Source organism: Lipotes vexillifer, unplaced genomic scaffold, assembly GCF_000442215.2.
Source record: "Lipotes vexillifer unplaced genomic scaffold, Lipotes_vexillifer_v1.1 scaffold1378, whole genome shotgun sequence".
NCBI classification, from domain to species: domain Eukaryota; kingdom Metazoa; phylum Chordata; class Mammalia; order Artiodactyla; family Lipotidae; genus Lipotes; species Lipotes vexillifer.
The window spans coordinates 2,482,560-2,508,958 of record NW_006775104.1 but is presented as its reverse complement, the minus strand read 5'-3'; the positions used below and the strand labels follow the sequence as shown (position 1 = coordinate 2,508,958).

The window sequence follows — 26,399 nt, the reverse complement described above, 5'->3', positions numbered from 1 at the left end:
GGGATCTTCCCGGACCGGGGCACGACCCCGTGTCCCCTGCATCGGCAGGCGGACTCTCAACCACTGCACCACCAGGGAAGCCCCCAAGATATTTTTGATCAAGCAGCTTGAGAGTAGGCTCAAGCCACCCCCATAAGTATTTCGATCGCCTCAAACCTCAACTATGCCTTCCCTCTCACATCCCAGAATTATCTTCAGCAATAGAGAATGGGAGCAATATAAGGAATCAAATATACGCTTGAGTCTAATTATGAAACTGAGAACAATCTTCCAAGAGGCTAGAGTTGAGCATTCTTAATTGGGAGACAGTAATTTTCCTTTAATTTACAAGACACTACTTGGCTAGTACTTACTTGATCTGTTCAGCTGATCCTCCAGAAGTTGCATTTGTGATGGCCCAAGCTGCTTCTTTCCTTGTCCGAAACTCAGCAGTTTGTAATATACTAATGAGGGCTGGGAAAATGTTGGCATCTATCACAGTCTGGAATGAAAAAATTAAATGGAAAGGGAAATTACAAGGGTTGTAAAACTGTTCATGACACTAATTATAACTTTTCAGCTAGCTTCACTAATGACACCCTTCCCCTGTTAAAAATAAACTGGAGGCTTCCCTGGCAGCGCAGTGGTTCAGAGTCCACCTGCCGATGCAGAGGACACGGGTTCGTGGCCCAGTCCAGGAAGATCCCACATGCCACGGAGCGGCTGGGCCCGTGAGCCATGGCTGCTGAGCCTGCGGGTCTGGAGCCTGTGCGTCTGGAGCCTGTGCTCCGCAACGGGAGAGGCCACAGCAGTGAGAGGCCCGCGAACCGCAAAAACTAAATAAATAAATAAATAAACTGGAAGGAGTTTAACTCCTCATTATCCTTAACCTTTTGGCTATACTTAGTATCACTAACAACATCCTCCCTGGAGTTTGTGACCTTGTAATCTCCTAGTTTTCTACCTGGGTTCTTTTTTATTTTTCTCTCTTTTTCCACTCACCATAACAAATTATAAAAGTTCAATTTTCTTTCTTTTCCTCTGCCATTCTCATTTCTCTCACAGCATCACTCTCACATGTGTGCTCTACCTCTCCAGTCCACATTTCTCACTGGGGCCCCAGCCCAAGGTGGCTGACAGCTTACTTAACATCTGCTAACCACCTTAAACATATCATCTGCTCTTTGTATCAGGTCTCCTTTCAAACCTCTCTAGTTTACAAAGGCTGTTTTTATATTTATTTATTTATTCATTCATTCTAAATTCAATCAGTCACCAAGTTTCCTTTACATTCTCAATTCAGAACGTCCTAAGTCCATCTTTTCCTTTCCTTTAGCACTGCCACCATTCTATTCCAAGCCACCACTTCCCACACAGATTACCAGAAGAGCCTTTAGACAGAGTACTTTTACTCAATCCCTCACATATACTAAAGCAGTCTTCCTCAAATTGCTTTCATGTTTCTCCTTAGCTCAAGAACCTAAAATGGGTTCATATCATTTCATTTATCAAAAAACTGAGGAAATCTATATGAGAGCCTAGTGGTAGCAGACAATAAAGTGCAGCTGAAATCACCCTGATGCATGCTATAAAATGCCACAGTTATCAATCTCAGTCCCTGACAGCCTCCTGGGGATGACTAACCATGCTTTCCTGGTCAAGAACTCTTTCTATTACACTACTGAAGGAAGTCAGTAAAATTTAGTGGAAAGGTGCTTCATCTTGGTCCTGTCATTTACTAGAGGTATCCTTGAGCAAATCATTTTATTTCTCTGAGCCTCAGTTTCATCTTTAATTGAGCATGTTGGGTTAGATGACCTCTATGATTCCACTCAGCTCAAAGTCCCGTAAGTCTATGGTGTATCTTTTCCAACTCATTATTCCAGCCTTTCTCATGGCTTATTCTGAACCATTTGGCCTATGGCTTAGCCTTTCACTTGGATTACTCTCCCACTAATACAAGGACAAAAGTAAAGGGGAGATAACCATTTAGAGAAAACTGGGTCCCCAAAGAGTCATGAAAAATTGAAGCAATCCAACACATGGGTCCACTAGAAAAGAATTTTTTTTTTTTTTTTTTTCAGTACACGGGCCTCTCACTGTCGTGGCCTCTCCCGTTGCGGAGCACAGGCTCCGGATGCGCAGGCTCAGCAGCCATGGCTCACGGGCCCAGCCGCTCCACGGCATGTGGGATCTTCCCAGACCGGGGCACGAACCCGTGTCCCCTGCATCGGCAGGCAGACTCTCAACCACTGCGCCACCAGGGAAGCCCAGAAAAGAAATATTTTATTTGGCAAGAGTAAAGCCAATCTGTTTAGTGTAAAGTCCATCAAAACATTTTGAAAATACAAGATACTATTTCTCAGATCTTGACAAATCACCAAATATTAAAGGCAAAGAGAAAAAACCAAGGCCTAAGTGTAAGTTTCAAAAGATTTAACCTCTATAATGTTGGATAAAAAAAGTAAGAAGTAGACTAAATAAGACAACATTGGAAATTAGTGTTCTCCAAGGCAATAATGAAAAATTATACATACTTTTAAAGGCTGACTGAAAAAAAACCTTAACTAATAAAACTACAGGAAAAAAGACAGGTGCTATGAGATTACCTGGATCTGTGCCCTATTTCCAGCTGTGATGTTAGATATTGTCCAACATGCTTCCTTTTTGATAGACTCCTTTGGGCTACTCAGCAAATGCAATAAACTCTGCAGAGCTGAGCAATTCAAAATTACCTAAAGAAAAAAGTTTGAAAATTTTACTTATTGTATTAATCCAAGCTGAAGTAAACCTTTAACTCAAAGACTTTATTTTCGGAAAATACAAAGAAATAACATGTCTCCTTAAAATTTTAGAAATAACTTTATATATGTAAAAAAGTACTCACTGCTAATAAGAATTCATTTCTAAGATTATCAAAGCAGTTTCATTATATACACTCACAACTGCTAAACATACTTAATATGGCACAATATGCCTTATTCACTTTCCTATGCCTATAGCATATGAAAATGTCTTTTGGGTAAATGTATCAAGTGGCCAGAAATTCATAAGTGGTCTCAGATTTTTAAGTCTTCTGATAATTCTCTACCTGGAAGTCAAGGAATCAATACATGCTTAGCTAACTATACCAGGTGCTTTATAGAATACAAAGATTAAAAGTATATGCCCCCAGCTATCAAACAGCTTACAAAGGTGAGGATGATATACATGACAAATATACATGAACAAGGAGATCTACTCTACCAGAAACTAAAATCATAAAGTTATAATGATTAAAATAATATGTGACAGGCTCAAGAATCAATCACTGAACAAAAGAATAGGATATCTAGTCTAGAAATAAATACAAGTATTTATAAAGAATTAATAAGTATGTAATAAAATTAATCCTTTCTTCCTCCAACGACTGGTAGTCTTATTTAATAGATGGTACTAGAATAAGGGGCAACTAGTTGAAAATATTTTAAAAATCAATTCTTAACCCCAAACAGTAAAATAAATCTGCAACCCATTTAAAGAGTAAATATAAAAAAGAAACCATAAAGCAGAAGAAAATATTAGTTAGTAGCTGGTTTGGGGACAGTGAAGGACTTTCTAAGCATAAAAACAACAGAAGAAATTATAGGGGAAAAATTAAAATGTCACCAAACAGAAATTTTTGCATGTCAAAAACTCATATGAAAATTAAAATGCACACCACACAATGTGAAAAAGTATTTGTAATGGAAAAAAGCGTTCCTGTCTTTAATATGTAAATTGGTAAGAGAAACTACATTTTTAATAGAAAATTACCTCACAAAGTAACAAAAGAAATGCAAATTACAATGAAGCCGATTTTTGCCTATTAAATTAACTCAAAAAATAACAAAACTTGTGGTTTAACAGGTACAGTCTTTCCAAATAACAGTGTGAAAGACATCACAAAGCATTTTTAAATGCCAAAGATGTGGTGTGGAAAATGAGCATGTCAGAAGGTAAAGAATACCTGGGGAGGAGTAGTAAGGAAAAAAACACTTCACGGGAGGGGGTGGGGGAGGAAACACCTTGAAACACAGACAGGATTTCATAAGCAAAGAAGAGGGAGGACACAGCATACAGAAGGGTTAGAAATGAAAAAATGCTGAAATGGTTCTTTATCTCACAGGCATTAAAGAAGCTCATTGTTTCTAGGAGGAAAATAATATGAACAAAGTTATTTTAGGAAAGATTAAGCTGTTATTAGGAAGAATACACTGAGAGGGGTAAATGCCTGGGAGAGCAGGAGGATGAATAAGATAGGTACAGCAACAACCCCTGCATGTGAGAAAACAGGGCCCAAACTAAGGTAATCAGATGTGGATCCAGAAACACTAAGAATCAGTTAAGACCTGCTGACTTGCTACACAAAGTGTGACAGATGGAGACACCAAATATGACTGCAAAGTTTCAAGACTGGATGAACAGTTGTACCATTAACTGAAATGGGAAAAACCAAGATGAGAAGGCGAGACAGGTACTGGAGACATGGGACTGGAACTTGAGAGAGGTTGGAACTAGATGCATAGGTTCAGAACTTCATTTATTCAGTAAATATTTTTTGAGTCTCTATATATTGTGCCAGGGACTATTGTAGAAGCAACAAAAATGAACAAGAATGACACAGTTCCACCTCTACAAGCTTACAATCTAGTAGACAGTTACAATACAGTGTGGTAAGTGCTATGATGGATGAAACAAAACAAGGAGCACCTAATTTAAGAGTCAGCTTCTTGGAGAAAATGTTAATACCAAGACTTGAAGAATGAAAAGGCATTAGTGGCAGAGTGAGGATTTGTGTGAGGGACTGGTCAGAACAGGGATGGGGATGGAAGCACATGTTCCATGCAGAGGGAAGCAAGCCATGTGTTAAATCTCGGAAGTGAGCGTGATCATAGCTAATACAGCGGAACAAACATGGCAAAAGCACAGAGCATGGCATGGGAGGGGGCAGACAGAAACTTTTTCTGAATAGCAAATATACCAATATGGTTTTAAAATTCAGAAAATAAAAAGGACTATATAGTTAAAAGCCTCCTTTCCATTCCTATACGCCAGCTACCTGGTTCTCCACAGAGACAACCAATGTTATTAGTTTCCTGTGTATGCTTCCTGAGAAATTTTATGCAAATACAATCAAAAACATACATTGTTTTCTTCTCCTCTCCTCCCTGCCCGTTTTTTACACAAATAGTAATAAATCCTACATACTATTCTGCCCCTTGTTTTTCTTTTTAAACAACAGAACCTAGAAACCTTTCCATACACATGCCTATTAGCTTCTTCATTCTGTTGCACAGCATTTCATTATACAGGTGCCAGATTTTAAAGGATCTTAAACACTGTCCAAGGACAATAGGGGGCCATAAAAAGATTTTAAGAGAATGACACGATCAAATTTGCATTTTACAAGCATCCTTCTAGTGATATGGGAATGGTACAAGAAATGTCTGAACTAAGCACTGCAAGGAATGAGTAGAAATAGCAGTCATTAGTGACTGATGAGAAAGGTGGCAGAAAGGGAATAATCAAACTAATGTCCAGATGTTTGGCTTGGGTAACTGTTGGGGCCATTCACTGAGACAGGAACATAAATAAGCAGAGGTCCAGGTACATCAGGAAAAATAATGAGTTCCCTTGCGGACAGAATAAATTTAAAGTTAAATATTAAGAGTTGGAAGACACCTGAGAACAAATTCAGTCTCCTAATTTTAGAGATCAGAAAAGTGAAGACATTAAATGTCTTGCTGAAAGTCAGAGCTGGCTAAGAAAGAGCTAAGGCTAAAACTAATCCCCTCCAGGGGCTAATCCCATAAACAGAAAAGAACAGGTATAGGAACTTGCTAAGGAGAAATAAATGGTCAATGAGGCAGAAGACCCAAAATACTTCAACACCACAGAAGCCTAGGAAGATAATTTTAAAGATGATGCCAATGCATCTGAGAGATCAAGAAGAAAAATGGCTAGAACAATCCACTGTGAGTGATGTATCTTGATATAAAATTTGAATGGAATAGAAGGTGACATTAAGAACCAGGAGGGAAGATACTTCTCACATAGGAAACTTACCATGTACAAAAAGGAGGAAGCCATCAGGGAAGAGAAGATGAAGATGACAGAAAGGATGCTACTAGAGGCTTCTGATGTTCACAAGAACCCCTTCAAGTAGAAGTAGTGGGAAATAAACCGAACCAAAAGGATAAGTTACACCATAGGGGAACCCAAAATTGCCACAAAGCAATAGGTCAAGACAGAGATAGTGAAGGTATTGAAAGTAGTTGCCAAAGCCAACACTTTTAACAAACATTAATGAAACAAAGTATCATTTCTCCTCATGTGAGTTAAATACTGTAACAGAAACATAATCATGAGGGGTCAATCTGTTATTTCTGAAAGAAAAAAGAAAGAGATACCATTTATTCATACCTGTGTCTGAATATCATCGCCTGTGACAATGTTTCCCACAGCTCGCAAAGCAGGAGAAACCACTTTATAATCATTATGCCTGCAACCATAAAAAGATGTGTTATATCCAACAGTTCTATCTTTAATCTCTTTTCCTTAGGGCTGAAACCCAAAAGAAATTAATATGTGATCAGCTCTTGGAGCAGAAAGGTACCTATGGTGGTTATTAAAGGAACCCTATCATGATGAGGAAATGTTTTTGGTGTCCCCAAGAAAGGCTGTCTTTCCTTTTGTTTGATACTTCTGGATAAAAACTACAAATCTGTTCTAATAACCCTTCCCAGGTATTCAATCACCTGGAGTCCAAGTTTTCCCTCTCATTCATTAATGCAGGTTTCATTTCCACTTTACTTGGTCTCTATGGTTGCTGAGATAATGGAAAGAGATAGTAACATTTATACAGCACTTTTAAGTTTTACAAATCATTTAATTTTCACAGGAATAAAAATATATCAACAGTTGAGCTAACTTGAAAATGAAAGCCAGGCCTCATACTTCAAATAGTAGACTCTTTCTACTAAACCTCAGCTGACTTACTGGTCTAAAAAACCCCTCCACAAATCTTTTATATATCTGAAGACAGATATTAAGTCTTGATTTTAGGCTAAGTAAGTTAATATCCTTTAACTTTCCTTAAATATCTTTTTTTTTTTTTTTTTTTTTTTTTTTTTTTTTTTTTTTTTTTTTTTTTTTTTTTTTTTTTTTTTTTTTTTTTTTTGGGGTATGCGGCCCTCTCACTGTTGTGGCCTCTCCCGTTGCGGAGCACAGGCTCCGGACACGCAGGCTCAGCGGCCATGGCTCACGGGCCTAGCCGCTCCGCGGCATGTGGGATCCTCCCAGACCAGGGCACAAACCCGCGTCCCCTGCATCGGCAGGCGGACTCCCAACCACTGCGCCACCAGGGAAGCCCTAAATATCTTATTTTCTCTCCCCTTATAATGAGATTGATCACTCTTCTCAAAACTGTGCCAGTTTCTCCACATTTAAGATCCGATGACTAAAAAGAAAATGGTTAAAATATTTAGTAATCTAGAGACTAAAGAGTACAAAAGGTTACTCTCCCAGATTCTGAATGATATACTTCTGAGTCCTCCAGCATTATATTGCTTTTAATTCACAACAGCATTATGCCGCTGATCTGTACCCAGTCTATAACCCCAGAGTTTTTTTTTTTAATGTACAGTTTTACATCTTTATTGGAGTATAACTGCTTTACAATGGTGTGTTAGTTTCTGCTTTATAACAAAGTGAATCGGTTATTCATATACAAATGTCCCCATATCTCTTCCCTCTTGCATCTCCCTCCCTCCCACCCTCCCTATCCCACCCCTCTAGGTGGTCACAAAGCACCAAGATGATCTCCCTCGCAGCTATGCGGCTGCTTCCCACTAGCTATCTATTTTACGTTTGGTAGTGTATATATGTCCACACCACTCTCTCGCTTTGTCACAGCTTACCCTTCCCCCTCCCCATATCCTCAAGTCCATTCTCTAGTAGGTCTGTGTCTTTATTCCTATCTTACAACCCCAGAGTTTTATATTCTATATATTATACTATCTAATTCATTCCACATGTCATCTTTGGGGCAATGTTTCCTTGCATCTATTTTGTACTTACTCCAATAAATTTCACATGGCTTTTAATTATACTATTTCCCCATTATGTTATCACTCTTAATTTTTTTCTTTGATACTATTTTCTAAAAGTTTGATTGATACAGTCTCAAATTATTTATGCCATCAGTAAATCTTCCACTTCATAAATGAAAGGCATCACAAAGAGATATAGCAAAATAAAATTCAAAGTCTGACACCAGTCTAGGTTAAGCTCTAAATGAGACAAAAAGATGAATAAATGACCGTTTTTAGTGGCAGTGTGCCTTCTGCTATCCAGTGGTTGGTCTCAGGTCATTAATCATAAGCTAGAATTACATAGATCAAAGTTTTCCAAATGTTTCTGCTAAAGGGCTGCTTACAGCAGAAGAGTGAGAGGTTCTTTATAACCCTCAAAACAATCAAACAAACAGATTTGACATGAGTATAAAAAAGTAACAAAAGACAGTAGCCTAAAGCACAATAAATCAATATAATGCATTAATATTTGAGTATCAGCAACTAGAAAACTAATATGAGAGACAAAAGAACAGACACACTTTAAGATATCTTACATCAGCAGCTCCACAAGTCTCCTACATACTCCTGCATCAATGACTGCTTGAATTTTATCATTGGGTCCATCTGATAGATATGAGAGGGCCCAGCAGGCATCAGCCAGTACATCAGTGTCACTGACAAACAGCAACCAGGAAAGCACATTCAGACAGGGGGAAACCTATAAAGGGAAGATGATATGATTATGAAATTCAACAGAATAAAAGCAAGAAATGAGGGGGGAAACTCCAGAAAGCAACCAGGCACACACCTGGTGACTTCTGGTGTGATCAATACTTCTGGAGATGGAGCAGTAAGTGGCCAAGTGACATTTCCATCTTTGGGAATGCTGTCAATAACCTTGCAGTTTACTTTGATGAGGTAGTCAGAGCCCAAGGAAAACAATTTCAAAGAGCAAAGTTTAATATATACCAATTCTCAGAGTGAGATTCCTCGTCAAAACACTCTTTGTGGATCAGAGAGGTAAAGGAATTTTCCTAAGTGTTAAAGCTAGGAAATTCTGCATTTTAGATACTTTGTTACAAACAAAAATTGCCATGTTTTAAGAGTAATTCAGAGCTTTTTAAAGGCAGTGAAAATTTATTTCAAATTCAAACAAAAATAAACAAAAAGACCTATTTCTCTAGAAACAAATTATTCTCTTTCTATTCACATCAATATTGGTTCTTAGACTCTTCTCGTTGCGGAGCACAGGCTCCGGACGCGCAGGCTCAGCAGCCATGGCTCACGGGCCCAGCCGCTCCACGGCATGTGGGATCTTCCCGGACCGGGGCACGAACCCATGTCCCCTGCATCCGCAGGCGGACTCTCAACCACTGCGCCACCAGGGAAGCCCTCTTAGACTCTTTTAACTGTACTTTTTCTGCCAATTTCCCACAAGCATAATCCTTACCTTTGCAAATTCTGGAGGGGGACTTTTTCCTCTACAGAGATTAGACAAAGCCCATACTGCATTCCGGGTCATGGTCAGGCGGTTTTGCTTTGAAAATAACCTATAAGCATAATGATGCAATGGTAAATGATAGAATGGGCATTAATTCTCTGATGGCATAATATAAATATTTAACCACTTAATGCTATTGATAAACAGATGTCTTCAAACAGCTCTTCTCCACAACAATAAAGCTTAATTAACTCTAACACAAGGAATTCAAACTTTTGGCACTTGAATAAGATAGGATGTCCAAGGAAATGATCTGAACAAGTTAGTAAGAAAATATCTGTAATGAAAAGTAACACTAGGAAATCCAAAATGATTTCCAAAGATGCACTGCTTTCTGAGGAACTTCCCGTATTTTTATTACTCACCAAAAAAAAAAAAAAAGAAAAAGAAACTTACTGCAGCAGAGGGGGAAGAATATTGCAGTCTAAAACATAGTCCCTGCACATGGTACTATCTCCAGCAATGTTGCCAAGAGCCCAGACTGCCTGTGAAAGAATTATTCATTAATGACAGGCTGTAGAGTTTAATTTTCTCATAATTCTTTCTAAAAAGATGCCAACATATCACAATAACTCTTTACAAAATTATACAGTAGTTAATCAACATATTATACATGGACATTAACTATTAAAACCCCTAAGTTCACTCAACAGGGAGTCAAATGAAATAGTTGTGGGATTGGTGGAAGAAGATCAATACTATTATATAAGTATACATGTGAATACTCATGGGAGTAAACTTATTAAAAGGAGGTACCAGTTCTTATACATACTCTTAATCTTAGGGGGCCCTACCCTTAAGTAACATTCCATACAGCCACTGGAACATAGCAGAGATCCAAATGGCTTACTCAGCTGATTACAAATGTATTTTAAGCTTGCTTACAAAAGAAAACAGTGAGCCAAGAATTTAAGAGCAACCAAAATGCAGAAAACTTTACTCAACTTTTGGGGATGATGGATATATTAATTATCTTGACTGTAATGACAGTTTCATGGATATATACATATGTCAAAACTTATCATATTATACACTTTAACCATATGCAGTTTACTGTAGGTTGATTATACCTCAGTAAAGCTGTAGAAGAAAGTCATATTCATTTAGTAATGATTTATATTTATGAATTTGACAAACTTTGCAGTAATTAAACTTTCATGTTTTCTAAGTGATTTTCTGCACAAAAGTGGCAGACTTGCTATGTCAATCAACACTAGAGATTACTATAAGAAAAAACTCAGTAACTGCTTACATGGTCTAAAATGTATATCTATGGGACTTAAAGAATTTCAGGGTTGGAAGGGAAAAATGGTTTTATGTTTCTAGGAGAAATTCTGCCTATATTCACTATGAAATTTTCTATTTTGGTTAAGTTTAGATTTCTAGAACACTCCCTGTGATGAACCATGGATTGTCATATGCAAGCGATAAAACAGATTCTGAATATAAGACTGAAGGGAAAAATTGTATTCTTTGACCTGCTTCTCTTTACTTGTTTCAATTTTTACCTGCTCCTGGACATCTTCAAACTCTGAGCTGAGCAACTCTATGAAGATAGGCACAGCTCCTGCCTGAATCACAATCCGGGTCTGAAGAGAATTTCCTGAAGCAATATTTGTCAGTACCCAAGCTGACTCAAACTATAAAGATAAAAATAATTTCATTATCTTATTAGAATTTAATAGCTTGTTTACTTATAACAATAAGGTTCTCTGTGCATGAAGAAAAGAATCTGAGATCATTATTTACACATAATCTATCAGGTAAATACTGTATTAATTTTAAATGAAGAATTCCTGAAGAAATAACCTTAGCCTAGAGGAATATTCAGGGTGTCTAAAATTTCAGATCAAGGCAGAGCTGACATGAGACCGTAAGAAGAATGAGGGAGTGCTTCATATACTGACATGGAATGATCTCCCGAGACATAAATGGAGGAAAAAGAAAAAAGAAAAACAATGTACATTAATATGGTACCATACTGTATGTTCCAAAAGGGTTAAGAAGGAATATATGCATCAATTTACTTATTGCACAGAATATCTCTTGAAGGAGTCACAATAAACTGTAAATACCTGCCACTTACATAGAGAGCTCGAGGTGAATGGGAAACAAGTATGGGAAGGATAGGCACTTACAGTAAAGCCTTTATGTACCTTTTGGCCTTAAACCATGTTTATTATCTAATAAAAATAAAATTAAATAATTTCTATTAAATTGGGCAGAGTGAAATGGGGAAAGAATAAAACTGTAAAATGTGTAAAATACAGGCAGAGTGAAAAAGGGAGAAGACAACTGAAATGATAAGTAGTTCGAAAGGAGTTAACGGGCATACAACTAACAGAAATGGCAACTTCAGAGCATAAGAGCTTCCAATAAATGAGAAGTCTCCAAACCAAGGCACAGATGTAAGACTTTTTTAAAAAGAGCATTCTTAAAGGTTGATAAACTGGTAAACAGTATGAAGGAAATTATGGCCAACAAAAAATACAGCACATTATTAATTCTACACATCTCTACAGTAACTTGACTCTTTAGCCTAATATGATGAAATCCAAGAATGACCTCTTATATTACAATTCTATTTAGAGTTCTTAATTAAACTTTAGTTTTGTTTCCTTCTCCTGTTCTGTCTTCTATTTAATATTCTTTAATGAAGCACATATGGGGAAGAAAAAAAATTCAGTGACATGCCCCTTGAATGAGAAATCAATAAAAAGTCATCAAAAGATGGAGCTGTGACTCCTTTAAGCTTTGGGGTCAATTGAAAGGCAGGTGTCATATGGAAAACTAAATCATCAATCACTTGGGGTACAAGAAAATGAAAGAAATGGGAAGACAATCTGACTAGCCCAGTCCAAAGCTACATGAATGATAGTAAATTTATAGCAGAAGACACTTAAAGAAGGGATATTCAAAGAAACCTAAAATGTGATATACAGAAGTGAAATAAACTGGTCTGATATCTAGTTAGGACACTGATATTACAGCAGCAGGGAGGCCAGACTAGGAGCACCACAGTTAAACATTTTTTTGCCTGATAACTCTTTGCTATAAGAGAAGTTCAGGAGACTTTTAAACACTGAGTATCACAAAATAAAAACTCGTATCACCTCTGTAATTAAATTACTACTCAATCCAATGTTCAAACCCTTTTCAGTCTGTATGAATTGAAACTTGACATTCATACAGTACTTTATACTTTCAAAGCATTATTCACATACTCTCAGGTGTTCCTTACAACAACCCAGAGAAGCCTGGCTTTTCTAGTTTATGAATGAGGAAACTATCAGAAAAAGATCCAATGATCACTAATCATTTGAGTAATGCCAGTCAAAGAGCTAGATTACAGCCTCCTAATCTAGTAGGCTTATGGCCCCAACCATAGTTTCCTCTCTGAAACACACCTGTAACACTGACAAGAGTCTTCCAATTGCTCGCAGTTTTGGTATCTAGGGCGAGAAATTTCAAATAATGATACGACAGATTATTTAGGGTTATTATTTATTATTTAGGGTATGCTAAAAGGAAAACACAGTTCACCTAAAATGTAGCTTCTTTGCTTACTAGGAAAATGAACTATGAAGTGGGTACAAAAGCAAACTTTCCTACAAGGAGAAAGGCTCAAAGTTCAACAGAGAGTCATCAGCATCTGAGACCACGTCAAAAAAAATGAAAACTTTGAGAAAAAGCAACCTGTGAAGAATGACTAAGATCAGCATACATAGCAAATCTATATCAAAGAGAAAAAGGTTTGCAGTGAGATTTTGATGCAAAAGAAATGGTGACAATAAACTGAGTAGATAAAGAATATATTAAAGAGCTACCAATGAGAAGAAATTAGAATAATAATTGCTAACAGAAGTCAAACTGCTGTTTGTCTGATGAGGTTTAGCCCCAAAGGTCTCCCAGAAAAAGAGAGATTTCCAGATGCCACTGAAATGAATAAAATGGAGAAGCAAAACAAAATAGAGTGACAATGATTAGGAGAATGGAGAATAAGTAAATAATAGCCAGAACATGAATGGAAGAAACTTGGAAATTAGGACTTCTCAACAAAAGAAGAATGTACCAGAGTTATGTTTATCACTAAGAAGTACATAATGATTATAACCTCTGAATGCAAACAAGATTCAAGGTCTCTCTTGGTAAGAATGGAAATCAGAAAGTAGTTTGGCCATTACCAGGGAAAGAAGTAGATGAATAACTATAACCAGAGGGCCAGTGAAAACTCAAATCATATTCATGGATTAATGAGGCATTAAAACACACACACACACACACAAATGCACACGCACACGCACACACACACACGGCACTGATTACTGTGATGTTTACCTTGTAAAAACTTATCAAGCTCTATTTGTGCAATTTTCTATACCCATGTGTATATGTGTGACATGAGAAGGAGGCGGGAGGAGAGAGAGAGAGACAGAAACAGAGAAACAGAGAGAGGCATAGAGAGAGAGAGGCAGAGAGAAAGAGAGACTGAGAATTCCTCATGAGTATAGACCCCTATTAAAGTGTTGGAAGAAGCAACTTTCAAATGTGTTTACTATGTAAGTATGTTTTTAAAAAACTGGTTGTACTTTGAACTATGTAGTTTCTCTTTCACTGGGTATCGCAGTCTTTATTTTTTTGAGTGGGGTGAACATTTCTGTCTCAGGTCCCAGACTAGATTTTAACATGAAAGAGAGTTGTGAAATGGGAATGTCCAGAGTTGATACCAAAAACAATTGCATAAAGTTATAATAGAAATGGCCAGAAAAGGTAATTTAAGTAACCATGCAACTCAAGAAAAACTCAGCAACATGATGAACTGAAAAAAACTTAAGAAATGGTATCACCTGAAGTAGTACCCAAAATTATTATAATCTTTACTCCTCTTTGTTGTTTTAAACTACTATATTCTTAGTGTTCCAAGAATGGCGTCATGCAAGGAAACAACCTGTCATGCAGCTGTGATTGCTTACAAATTGTAATTCCACTATTATTTTTCACTGTCCAGAACTTTCTAAATAAGGCTACAACTGAAATCTGAAGGGCACGCTGAAGATTTTGGTATGTTCTCTCTTTCCTTTCTCAATCTCTACCTTATGGTGCTCAGTTCCTTAAAATAAGGAAAATGAGAATCCAAAACTGAAGTACTTCTGACCTCCTATCAAGTTTCCCACTCCAGGTTGAAGTACGCCTGGTTCCCTTTCTCCATTTGGATCAGGACTCTGTTGCTGGCCACTTTGCCGGTTCCACTCTGGTTCCTAGCAAATGCCAGGCTCACCTGGAGAGCAAGTGAAAAGAAAGGCTCACATCAGAAAAATAAATCCAGATATCAAACTCTGCAGAGAACAGTGCCTGAGTCATCTGAGCAACCTTTTAAGATAGGTAGAGGGATCAATGAAGATGGGGAGAAAACATAGGAAGATGAAGGCTTAACTGCAGTTTACCACATTAAGCTTTTAGTGTGGACAAGAAAGGTAGAAATGGGAAAACTAAACCAATTTAATTCAAATTTACAACTTTAAGAGGAGTATCTGTTTAATGACTGGAACTAGGAGGCATTTTACTTATTTCTAGCTATTTTTATAAGCTTCTATAGGAAGGTTTGGGAATACACCATCTCAGCACTGCAAAGGACAGTACAAAGATGTTAGACCTGGACTCAAAAAAACAAACCAAGTGGGCCCAGGGAATACACCATAAGGCAGACCAATCTCATGTCAAGGCTCTCATGTATGGCTGAGGCCTACATGTCACTGTGTTTGAGAATGCTGTTAGTTAAACGGCAGAGTCGGCTTCCAAAGTCCTAGATTCCACCCATATTCATCTCATTTGAGGGCAAGTGAGTATCTAGGTAGCACTGCCAAAAGCAGGCATTTTCATCTCCCTGGTTTGCAGTATCCCACTGATAAGGAAAGCCAGAAAGAAACTGAAGAAACCCTTCACTAGGATTCACAGTTCTTTATGTATGGAATGAAGGGATTAAGTTTGTCCAGTGATTTATTATTGAGTTTAGCTATCATGACTACATATTATTACTCTCTTTCTAGAAGAGAAATGGCAAACACCCCATTCCAAAGACACTATTCAAATTTCTAATAAGCAGGTAGGAATATCATGGATAACTCACATCCTAGTGCTCTCCAAGAAGACAGAGGAAGGAAGATCCTCCAAGCTTCCCAGAGCATGTCTAATTATTTAACAATGAAATCTCCTGGCTCTAAGGTCTGCATCAATATATTTGCTCCTCCTGTTTCTGGGGTAGTCAAGGGTACCCATTAGTCACACTGGAGAAAGAACACCATATTGTGCTTAAATGCACACAGAAGAAAAGCTGGGGATGATGACCTTTATATAATAAACAGGTTTGTTATCTCTAGAGTCTTTGGATCGCTAAGGTGAAAATCATGAGGTGGTCACTTCCAGAGGAATCATTTCTCAATCTTTCAGCCTAATTATTAGTTAGGCTGCACAAGGGTGGAATCTGAGAATTCTGATAGAAGCAAATTAGAGATTTCTGAAGGCTTTCATCTTCAGATGTGTTAAGATACAAACTCTAGGATTACAAAATCAAAAATGATGTAGAATTTACAAGTGTTAGCCAGGAGAGGGCACTGCCTGAGAGAATATACTGTGCTCTTTAGGGAATACTGGAGAAGGTGGGGATGGGGAAAGACCAAATTCTCTGACATTTTTCATTTTAGGACTAGAAAGTTATACCATCTTCCTTTAACACATTAAGGAACTGGACCTCTGCAACCACCTACTAAAAACTGCTAAGTCCAGGAGTAAATTTAATATCTCTGAATTACTCTCATTGTCAGAGACAGGATAGAAACATACTTCCACATGAACAAAATGATAATTTTCCCTACCTCCCTCTTCCTACAAAGCTTTTCAAATGATAAACTGCAGTAAGGCTCTTCATTTGGTCCCTCTGGTTCTCTTGACAGGTTGCTTAAGGGGCTCAGGCTCTGTTCTCTGCAGTATTGGTTGTCTGGATTTCCTTTTTTTCTGAGAAAAGTCCTCTTTCTTTGCTCTCTAGGTGAACCTGATTATTTTCCAGGTGTCTGGTGATCCTGGCCTTAGATGGGGACCAGAATTACAACCCAGGAAGCAGCCAACAAAACAGAATCTTAATTCAAATGAACTTGGGGATTAGTAAATGTCAAACTGGAGAAGAAAGACTGATGGGACACTGAAGTACTCTACCTTTTCTGGACTTCCTGTTTTTCCTCTGGAAGGAACTCATCACCGCAACAAAGAGAGTAAAAGAGAGAGAAGGATGGGATGGGAGGAAAGGAGAGAAAATATCAAGACAAAGCATCAAGTCTTATGAATTATCAATAATGCTCTGGACAGTAAGGAACCTGGGGAGAGGAGCTGTTACTTCTTATAAAGATGCCCCAGTCCTTATTACACCCTTAGAGTAAGGCAAAGGTAAACATGGGGGTGAAAGTTATCTTTATGATTAACTTGTTATTAGCAAATATTTACTTGGAAAAATAACCCCATTTTGTAATCTATGTAGGACCTAACCAATCTTTATAGTTGTAGAATCTTTCTAAAGGGCCTGAGCCACTCAGATTAGATCCTACAAGTGAGAATTTAGGAATCACAGGTATTTGTTAAAGAATAACTCAGAAATTGATTCAGTTGGTTACTCCAAGGAAGTCTAGCTACTGAATTACTTAATTACTAGTTTACTTAAGATCCAACTTTATTCAGGAACAATATAGTATTTTTAAATTTCTAGATAACTCCCAAGATGAGAGTCAGTTGACAGTTGGTTCTTTTTACTGTAAAAATTATCTAATCCAGAAGCTGTAGAATTTTCTCTTGGAACCCCTATACAACATTACTAATACAGTAAATTAACATAGGAGAAAGCACACACATTCCCAACAAGGCTACATCCTTGTCAGCTCTTTTGGGGTGGGGTCGGGGGTGGAGGGGAAGGATTAATTAGTACCAGGTTTGGGGATCAGTGAGTCTCTGATCTAGCCCATGTTACACAGCCCTGAGAAACCCAACAAGTACAATCTAAAAATCCTTCAGAACCAACTTTTACTTAGGTCCACACTTAGGTCCTTATAATGGCTCCTCTACTGCAAACAATTCCCTACCAGGTAAGTATGATCCATAGTCATTATAAAATAAAAAGTAACAAGAATTTTAAAGAGTAAAACCAAGGGCCTGGAATATTAACAAAGCTGTCAAAGCAGCTTGCAATGTGGTTGTCAGAAACATCAGTATCAAAAAATTAACCCTTCATATAGATTAAAATAAGTAACAAATCTGTATACAAAATGTAACTTTGTAAAGGGAATTAAGATATGAGGCAAGAAATGAAAATGGTCCGCACCTGCAATGTACAATTCTCTTTTCGTTTGAGGAACTCCACAAACCTGGCCACTACTCCTGGTGTGCTGATGACTTCATCAATAGGAGGATTAGGTTCTGTCTCCCCATAAAAATAAAAGGAAAAAAGAAAAATAATCCTTTGATTTCAAGGCAAGGACTTTATAAAGCTCAAACTTACTTTATAATATCCCTCCCTCCATTTTTAGCATCTCTTTCACATTGTAAATCCAAAACAGAAAAAAAAAATGTAAAACTGAGTTCAGTCACTTTGAGACTAGGGTAACTTAAAAGATTTCATAATAAGGGAAGCCTTAACATGGAAATATGATGGGCAGAATTCTTAAAATTACTGCCTCTACTATTTTAGAAAACTTAGAAAGTATGGGGAAAAACATCAAAAGACAACCACTGTTATTATTTTGGTATATTTCCTTCTAACCCTTTTTCTGTGTATGGGTTTTAAGTCTCTCTTTTTTATTTAACATAAATTGTCTGAAGAAACTGGATTAGGAGATTCTGTGCTTGCAGGATCTAATTTTACCGCTGTAGTGATAAGTAGGAGTCAGCAGAAATTCACTAAGAATGACTTGCCAAATTAATCTCATTTTCATTTATGACAATAGAGTATCTTATAAATAAAGTCATTCAGTAGAAACTTGTTGGGCAAATAGATTAGAAATGGCCTAAACGATTAGCATTGTAATTTCAGCAAGACATCTGACAAAGTTTTTGATGACATTCATGTAGCTACGCAAGAAAAATGGCAGCTGGATTACAGTACTACTAGGGACTCTTAGCTAAAAGTCAATGGCCTGTACTCGGAAGGGATGACTAATGGTTCATTGTTAATTTGCAGCAAGCTCTAATGACATGCTCTTTGCCTGGGTCAACATTTTTATCAACCATTCATATAAACACAACAAATAAATTTGATGATGACAATAAAAATGAAGTAGTTAATGTGCTAGATTACAGAAACAACATATAGAAAGAATAACAATAAGCCTAAAATGGCAAAAAAACAAGGATAAAGCAAAATTCAGCTTTTAGATTTTTTTAAAGCAATTTTTAAAAATCCACATGACTTCACAGACGAAACCTAAAAATAGTTCATAAAGAAAAGTACTAGGGAGTACAGATCGCTGAAAATGCAATGAAACATTACTATGCCATGACTACCAAAATAAACCAAAATAAATGATGCTAGCCTGGAGTACATTATTGGAATGTATAGTTTCAGAACAAGGAAGGCAATCTTCCACCACACCTTAGAGTAATAAGAATGCATCTGGAGTACTGTATTCTAATTATCACATTTTAATAGGAATGGCTGGCAAACTAGAATACATGCAGGAAAGCAGCAGAGTGTTGAAAGACCTTGGAAAACCGCATTATCTGAGAAACCCATCTCAGCATGCTGAAAAGAGATAAGACATTTTTAGAAGGGTGGGGAAGGTAATATGATAATGGCCTTCAGCTATTTTTAAGGTTGTCATCCAAAAAGCAATTATTTTTTGCTCTGGTAGTAGGTTTTCTTTCCAGTTAACCTCAAGGGATATATTAATTTATCACTAACGACTCCAAACAACCATAACTTACTATTGGGGGGAGGGGGTGGTCAACTGTTTTAATGCTGATTTACTATTAACATTTTAATATGGCTCAGAGTTCCAGAGTTTTCACTTGCCCAGATAACAAGAAGTATCATATCCCATTCTACCCTAATTATACACACACACACACACACCAAAAAGGTACTTATCCTGTCCACCAATAAATCCACACTTAAATTTCAGCGATAAACTGCTAACATTAGAATCAACAATCACTACTCTTTCAAGTGATATTTTAAGTTTTTCTTAAAAAAGAGTGGAATTTCTCAATTTGAATTAACATGAAATATTGCTACTCTTCTTATCACTTTAAGATCTTTTATAAGATACCTCAGAAATGAAAATAATGCTGCCTTCTGGTCCTGGTAAGATCACACAAATAAAAAAGGAAATTCAAAAATTAGCCATGGCTCATAATATACCTATGTCTGTATGTGTCCTTTTATTCTGTTGATAGAGATACTCCAAAGCAAGTTATCTGTAGTGTGAAAAACAGATTATGGGAAAGTAATACTTTGTAAATAAATGAAAAATATACTTAACATATTCAGAACTCACCTTTTGAAAGCAGTTTTCTGAATTTCTGTGTTGCTGAAAGCTGCTGCTCTGGGCTATTGGAAAATATCATTTCAATCATATCAGAAGTAATAACACCACCCTGGATCACAAACAAAAAACAAATATAATAAAATTTTAACTTAAATTCAAAGGAAAACAAAGATAGTACAAGTTGTGGCCAAGTTACTGAGTTAATTATATTTATCTACAAGAGTTACACAACGGTAGGATAATGTCTGCATATATAAATGTATGAGATGATTAATGTGATGAAGCCAAAAATCTTTGTCTATCATTAAAAAGCTCACAACCGTGAGAAAGTAATGTTAGTAGTAAACACTAAGACAAGGCGTTTATTATTCTTCCTCTCCTGCTCATCACATGGCTGGCTGTTCCTTGTCATTCAGATTAAATGTTAAATTATAAAAGAAGGCTTTTCCTGACCTTCAAATCTAAAGCAGCTACTCTATCTCTGTGATCACATCACTCGTATTTTAATCCTATGCCCAGCCCTTTTTAGTTATCAGTTATTCTTCTTAGTTATCTGTTTATTGCTTAGGTTCCCTCAGTATACTGTAACCTCCATGAAAGCCAAACACCCTATCTTACCACTATATTCCTGATGGGTGGCATACTATAGACGCTCAAGAAATATTTACTGAATGAGTATAGGGTAGTCTTATATAAATCACAGATTCTAGCCACTGTCAAATTCAACAGCTGACTCTTAAATTTATTTAAAATTTCTATTTTCTTGCTTTATTAAAACTTTTCAGTTTCCCACTAGTTTCTTGCTTTACTAGCGCTTTCCCATTTCCCACTACAAGCCATCCTCAGCATTAGTGGTTAAACTTTCTTCTCAGGATCATTTGTCACAATGAAATAAAGTTCTTATCATTTCATGAAGGGTAGCAGTCAACAAGATAAACTGTGAAGAAAGCTGCACTGAGTTGTACATGCAAGATGGTTGGTAAGCAATACCTAACACTTAAGAATAACCCATGGGGAGAACGAAGCATTCTGCTCTTACAAGTCAGAAAAGTAACTACTTTGAAACTTATAAGTCTGATTCCTGAATAAACAAAAGTACCTGTATGATTTTGCTATGATTATGTTTCCACATATATCTTTGTTTTCTTCCCTCTCTTATCCCCTTATCATATAACATAAGATGTTACATTCATAGTATTTAAATATTGTTAACTTCACATCAGAGTATTTAAGTTACAGGATATCCAAGAGAGAAGTGAATATCACCCAAGGACTTTTCCCCTTCTGGGGAAAAGGTTAGTGCATTTTCAGCTGCATGCAGGATAACTGTGTCATGTTACAAGGAGGTATGACCTTGTCATTGTCTTTATCTGAGACTCAGTATGGTTTAAGGAGTTGGGTATGGATGCCACAATGACAAGGAATACACTGGGACAGTTAATTTTATGTGTCAACTTGGTTAGGTTATGGTACCCAGTTGTTTGGACAAACACCAATCTAGATGTTACTGTGAAAGTACTTTTTAGGTGTGATTAACATTTAAATCAGTACACCTGAGTAAAGCACATTATCCTCCAAAATATGGGTAGGCCTCATTCAATCAGTTGAAGAGCAAAGACTGAAGTTTCTTGAAGAAGGAAATCAGCCTCAAAACTACAATATCAGGACTTCCCTGGTGGTCCAATGGTTAAGAATCCGCCTTCCAATGCAGGGAACGCAGATTCAATCCCTGGTCGGGGAACTAAGATCCCAAATGCTGTGGGGCAACTAAGCCCGCATGCCACAACGAGAGAAGCCCGCACACTACAGCGAAGAAGAACCTGCGTGCCACAACGAAGACCCAGCGTGGCAAAAAAAAAACACAAAAACCTATAATATCAACTCTTACCTGAATTTCCAACCTACTGGCTTACCCTACGGATTTCAGACTTAACAGCTCCAACAACTGCATGAGCCAATTCCTTAAAATCAAACAATTGGTGGATCAATCTATCTCTCTTTTCCTCTCCCCCCACCCCCAAATTGGTTCTGTTTCCTCTGTAGAACCCTGAGTAATACAGTCCACAAAATACTTCATAATCATTTAACGTCCACTTAAAAAAAAAGAGAGAGAGAGAACTCTTCAACTTCCTGAAGAGCCTACAAGAGTTCACAAAATAATAGTGTTGGCAATAACTTCTACATAGATTCCAAAGCAATTTAAACTGCTCTAATTCCAAAAGAAATCTGGTCCATAAAAACTGGATATCTATGAAGTAAAAAAAGAGAAAAAAAATCTATAAAATACTGTGAATATGCTACTATTTGCCCAAAAAAAGAGAGGGGTTTTTCTCAAAAGGAATAATAAGAATCTACTAACAGTGGTTGCCAGTGGGGAAAGAAATTGGGTGACTAAGGCAGCAGAAAAAGATTTTTCTTTTTTTGAAAACCATGTATATATATGATCTATTAAAACATATACAATTGATCAAAATCAAAATGGAAATCAAAATCAAAATCAAAATCAAAATGGAAATCTAGACAGGTGTGATCCATATAAATAAAGCATAATTTTTATCTGTTTATGCAACCTCAAGAAAGTTACAAAATGGGTTACAACAGAAAATTCCAATAGTTGTGATGTGGAATCAATTTTTAAAATCATATGAATATGTCCAGTTTTGTACTGGAATGAGTAACAAATTGGGATTTCCTTTAAAGTATTGCTTATTATCAACTTTTAAGGAATAATTTTATAATTATCCTTTTAAGTTTTAATAGATGAATTGATCTCATAATTAAGTTAATTCTGTTTAACTGCATGTTATTCAAAATATAATGAACATTTTATGAACCACGAGTTTACAGATATAGTTTCCTTTTAAAACTGAAATGCCAAGTACTTTTTGTAGCCATCTAACCTTTTTTTTGTTTGGCTGCACCACACAACTTGCAGGCTCTCAGTTCCCCAGCCAGGGATTGAACATGGGCCACTGCAGTGAAAGCCCAGAATCCTCATCACTAGGCCACCAGGGAACTCCCCTAACCTTTTTATTTTAAACTCCAAAAAAGATCTAACCTCATATCTTCATCAGAAAAAGAGTAAAAAGAGGTTCTTTCATTATCCCACTTACTGGTGCCATCTCCATGTTATTAATCTGAGCCTCATGGAAGCCTCCATCTGACATAACTTCTTCTTCTGTTTCTTCTTCTGCTGTAGCAACATTTCTTCGCTTGAATAACTGAAAAATAAAAGTCTGTTACTAAAATAATTCTAACACCAGGTAGTTCAACATCCAAACACTAGGCACCCCACTTTTAAAGGCAATAAGGATGGAGCTTTTTGAAAATCATTTTTAAAATTCTAACGTTTGTGCCACCTTCAACCTTTCCTGATGAGGAACTATTTCAGAATTCTCCAGTCTTATAATCTAATGCAATTAAGTATCACAACATACTATCAACAACCCTTGATGAGGTAAAACTTACTAAGAGAGGCCTGACACTACATGACATATAAAAAAAACACATAAGGTTGAAAAAGGAGCTGGGGCATGCTTGGTCATTTCCCTCTTCACTATTGAAGTAGATGATAGGAGAGTCTTAGCAATACATCAGGGGAAATAGGATAAAAATGTTGTTAGAATGACTTAATACCTCCCTCATAACCCTAAAGGACAGTGGATCAAGGCTTCCTGACCTTCCCAACCTGTCCAGCAACCAATGATGACAAATGACCTCTGCTTGAACACTACTTTTAAAGCACCCATTAATTTGTGCAGGCAAAGGAGAATAGTTCTCGCTAATGGCAACTCACTAAGATGCCTTCCGTTACATCCTAGGCAGTACACTTATTCATTAAGCCATGACAGAGTAATAATAACTTATCCTCTCACCCTATATGACTAAAAAAAGCAGACAAAATCCCTAAAATAATAGGTTTCAGACATCGGACAACAGACAACAGAGGTAGTGGTCCTTCAGAAGAAAAGAAACGAGGTTAGTCCTACAATTGCCTGGATGGAGTTTCTAGCCTGCAGCACAGGTAGGGTGAACCTAAACAGGGTCTAGAGGCCCCCTCAAGTGAGGAGACAGCATTCAGAACTGATGAGGCCAAGACACCTAGAATCTACAAGGCAGAGTACTGAAGACAAGCAATCAACACAGAACTCCAAAAATCTGTGAAAGGTTCCCCTTAAGTCTTTACTGGCTTAGTACTCACAAGCACAGGTGTGTGATGAAAAGGTCCAAAGCTGGAAAAGAAACCGCCTTCAAGGAGCATGCAGAACAATTTTGAAGGTCACACAGGTCAAGCAATCATTCATGTTTCACCTAGCTATTAACTGAAAAGACCTCCCAATATATGGGGCACTAAGGAGAATACTCAGAAGGGTATTGACTCAGTAGTGAGATAAATTAGTCCCAGATTAAAGACTGTTCTGGTCCAGCCCAATGTAACATAAAAGCAAACTGGTTTCAAGTAATTAACTACATCCAATGATAAATTCAGAATTACACATATTAAAAGAATACAAAAAACTCTGACAAAGGAGGTAAAATTTACAATGGTCGGCATTCAATCAATAACTAATAAGCATGCAAAAGAAGTAAGAAAAGACCACCCACGAGGAAAAGAAAAAGCAATCATATCAATCAAAATCACCTATAAACGGAAAAGATAGAAGAACTGGACAAGGAATTAAAATAGTTGTTATAAATATATTCCATGTATTCAAAAGTAGAAGAAAGTGTAACCATGAGAAGGAGATAGGAACACATGAAAAAAAAAAAAGGCAAATCAAACACCTAGATATTAAAAAGTACAATTTTTCAAATTGTATGCTGGAGGTGATTAAGGTCAGATTAGATATTGGAGAAGAAAAGATTAGTGAATTTAAGGACATCACAAAATAAAAGGGATGGAAAAAAGGCTGAGAAAATATGTACAAAACATAAGTCAGCTGTGGGACAAGTGGCCTACTACACACATGCAATTGGAGCCCCAAGGATGGAGGTAGGGAAATATATTTGGAAAATTAATGGTCAAAACTTTTCCAAATCTGTGAAAAATACAAACCACAAATCCAAAATCTCAAAGAACTCCAAGAAGAAATATGAAGAAAACATGATAGGACATTATATCAATGTTTAAAATTAGGAATAAAAAGATAAAAGATAAAGCAGCCAAAGGAAAAAAGACATCTTACATGCATGCAGGGAAACAAAAGATAAGACTGACAGCAGACTTGCTGCTGGAAACAATGCAAACCAGAGAGTGTGGATCAAACACAGTTAAAGTATCACAAGCGACCGCTGGGATAGCCACTACAGAAGTTCCTCAAAAAACGAAAAAAGAATGAAATTCTGCCATTTGCAACAACGCAGATGGACCTAGAGAGTACTATGCTTAGTGAAATAAGTCAGACAGAAAAAGACAACAACAGATACTTTGTGTTATCACTTATATGTGAAATCCAAAACATAAAACAAACAACTGTAGATAACAAAGGAGAAACAGACTCACAGATATAGAGAATAAACTAGTGTTTATCAATAGGCAGATGGAAGGGGAGAGGGATGAGATAGGGGTATGGGATTAAGAGACACAAACTATCAATAGTAGGTATAAAATAAATAAGCAACAAGGATATATTGTACAGTACAGGGAAACATAGCCATCATTTTATAATAACTTTAAATGGAGTATAATCTATAAAAATATTGAATCACTATGTTGTCCACCTGAAACTAATATAATACTGTAAATCAACCATAGTACGATTATAAAAAAAAAGAAATCCAAAAAAAAAGGGGAGGGGCTTCCTTGGTGGCGCAGTGGTTGAGAGTTTGCCTGCTGATGCAGGGGACACGGGTTCGTGCCCTGGTCCGGGAAGATCCCGCATGCCACAGAGCAGCTGGGCCCATGAGCCATGGCCGCTGAGCCTGTGTGTCTGGAGCCTGTGCTCCGCAACAGGAGAGGCCACAACAGTGAGAGGCCCACGTACCACAAAAAAAAAAAAAAAGGGGGGGGAGAGAAACTGTTAAAAATGGAGGTAAAATACTTTTTTCAGTAATGCAAAAGCTGAAAGAATTCATCACCAACAGATCAGCTCTGTGAGGAAATGTTAAAGGATGTTATTCAGACATAAGGAAAATGATACCAGATGAAATACAGATCTAAAAAACGAATGACAAACACCCAGGAATTCCCTGGCAGTCCAGCGGTTGGGACTCTGTGTTTTCACTGCTGAGGGCATGGGTTCAATCCCTGGTCGGGGAACTAAGATCCCAAAGGCCGCAAGGCACAGCCTAAAAAATAAA

The 26,399-nt window shown here is 37.1% G+C and overlaps 1 protein-coding gene across 1 annotated transcript in view; it reads right to left on the bottom strand.

The window, feature by feature from the left end:
* Positions 1 to 26,399, bottom strand: part of KPNA1 (karyopherin subunit alpha 1) — a 75,699-nt gene that overhangs the window by 12,639 nt on the left and 36,661 nt on the right. Inside the window, exons 3-12 of the mRNA XM_007449704.1 lie at positions 23,213 to 23,320; positions 20,109 to 20,208; positions 17,939 to 18,033; positions 11,085 to 11,216; positions 9,973 to 10,061; positions 9,526 to 9,625; positions 8,630 to 8,793; positions 6,424 to 6,502; positions 2,589 to 2,714; positions 354 to 481 (exon numbers count right to left, since the gene is read on the bottom strand). Of these exons, the coding sequence (XP_007449766.1) occupies positions 354 to 481; positions 2,589 to 2,714; positions 6,424 to 6,502; positions 8,630 to 8,793; positions 9,526 to 9,625; positions 9,973 to 10,061; positions 11,085 to 11,216; positions 17,939 to 18,033; positions 20,109 to 20,208; positions 23,213 to 23,320 (1,121 nt within the window). The remainder of the gene's footprint in view (positions 1 to 353; positions 482 to 2,588; positions 2,715 to 6,423; positions 6,503 to 8,629; positions 8,794 to 9,525; positions 9,626 to 9,972; positions 10,062 to 11,084; positions 11,217 to 17,938; positions 18,034 to 20,108; positions 20,209 to 23,212; positions 23,321 to 26,399) is intronic.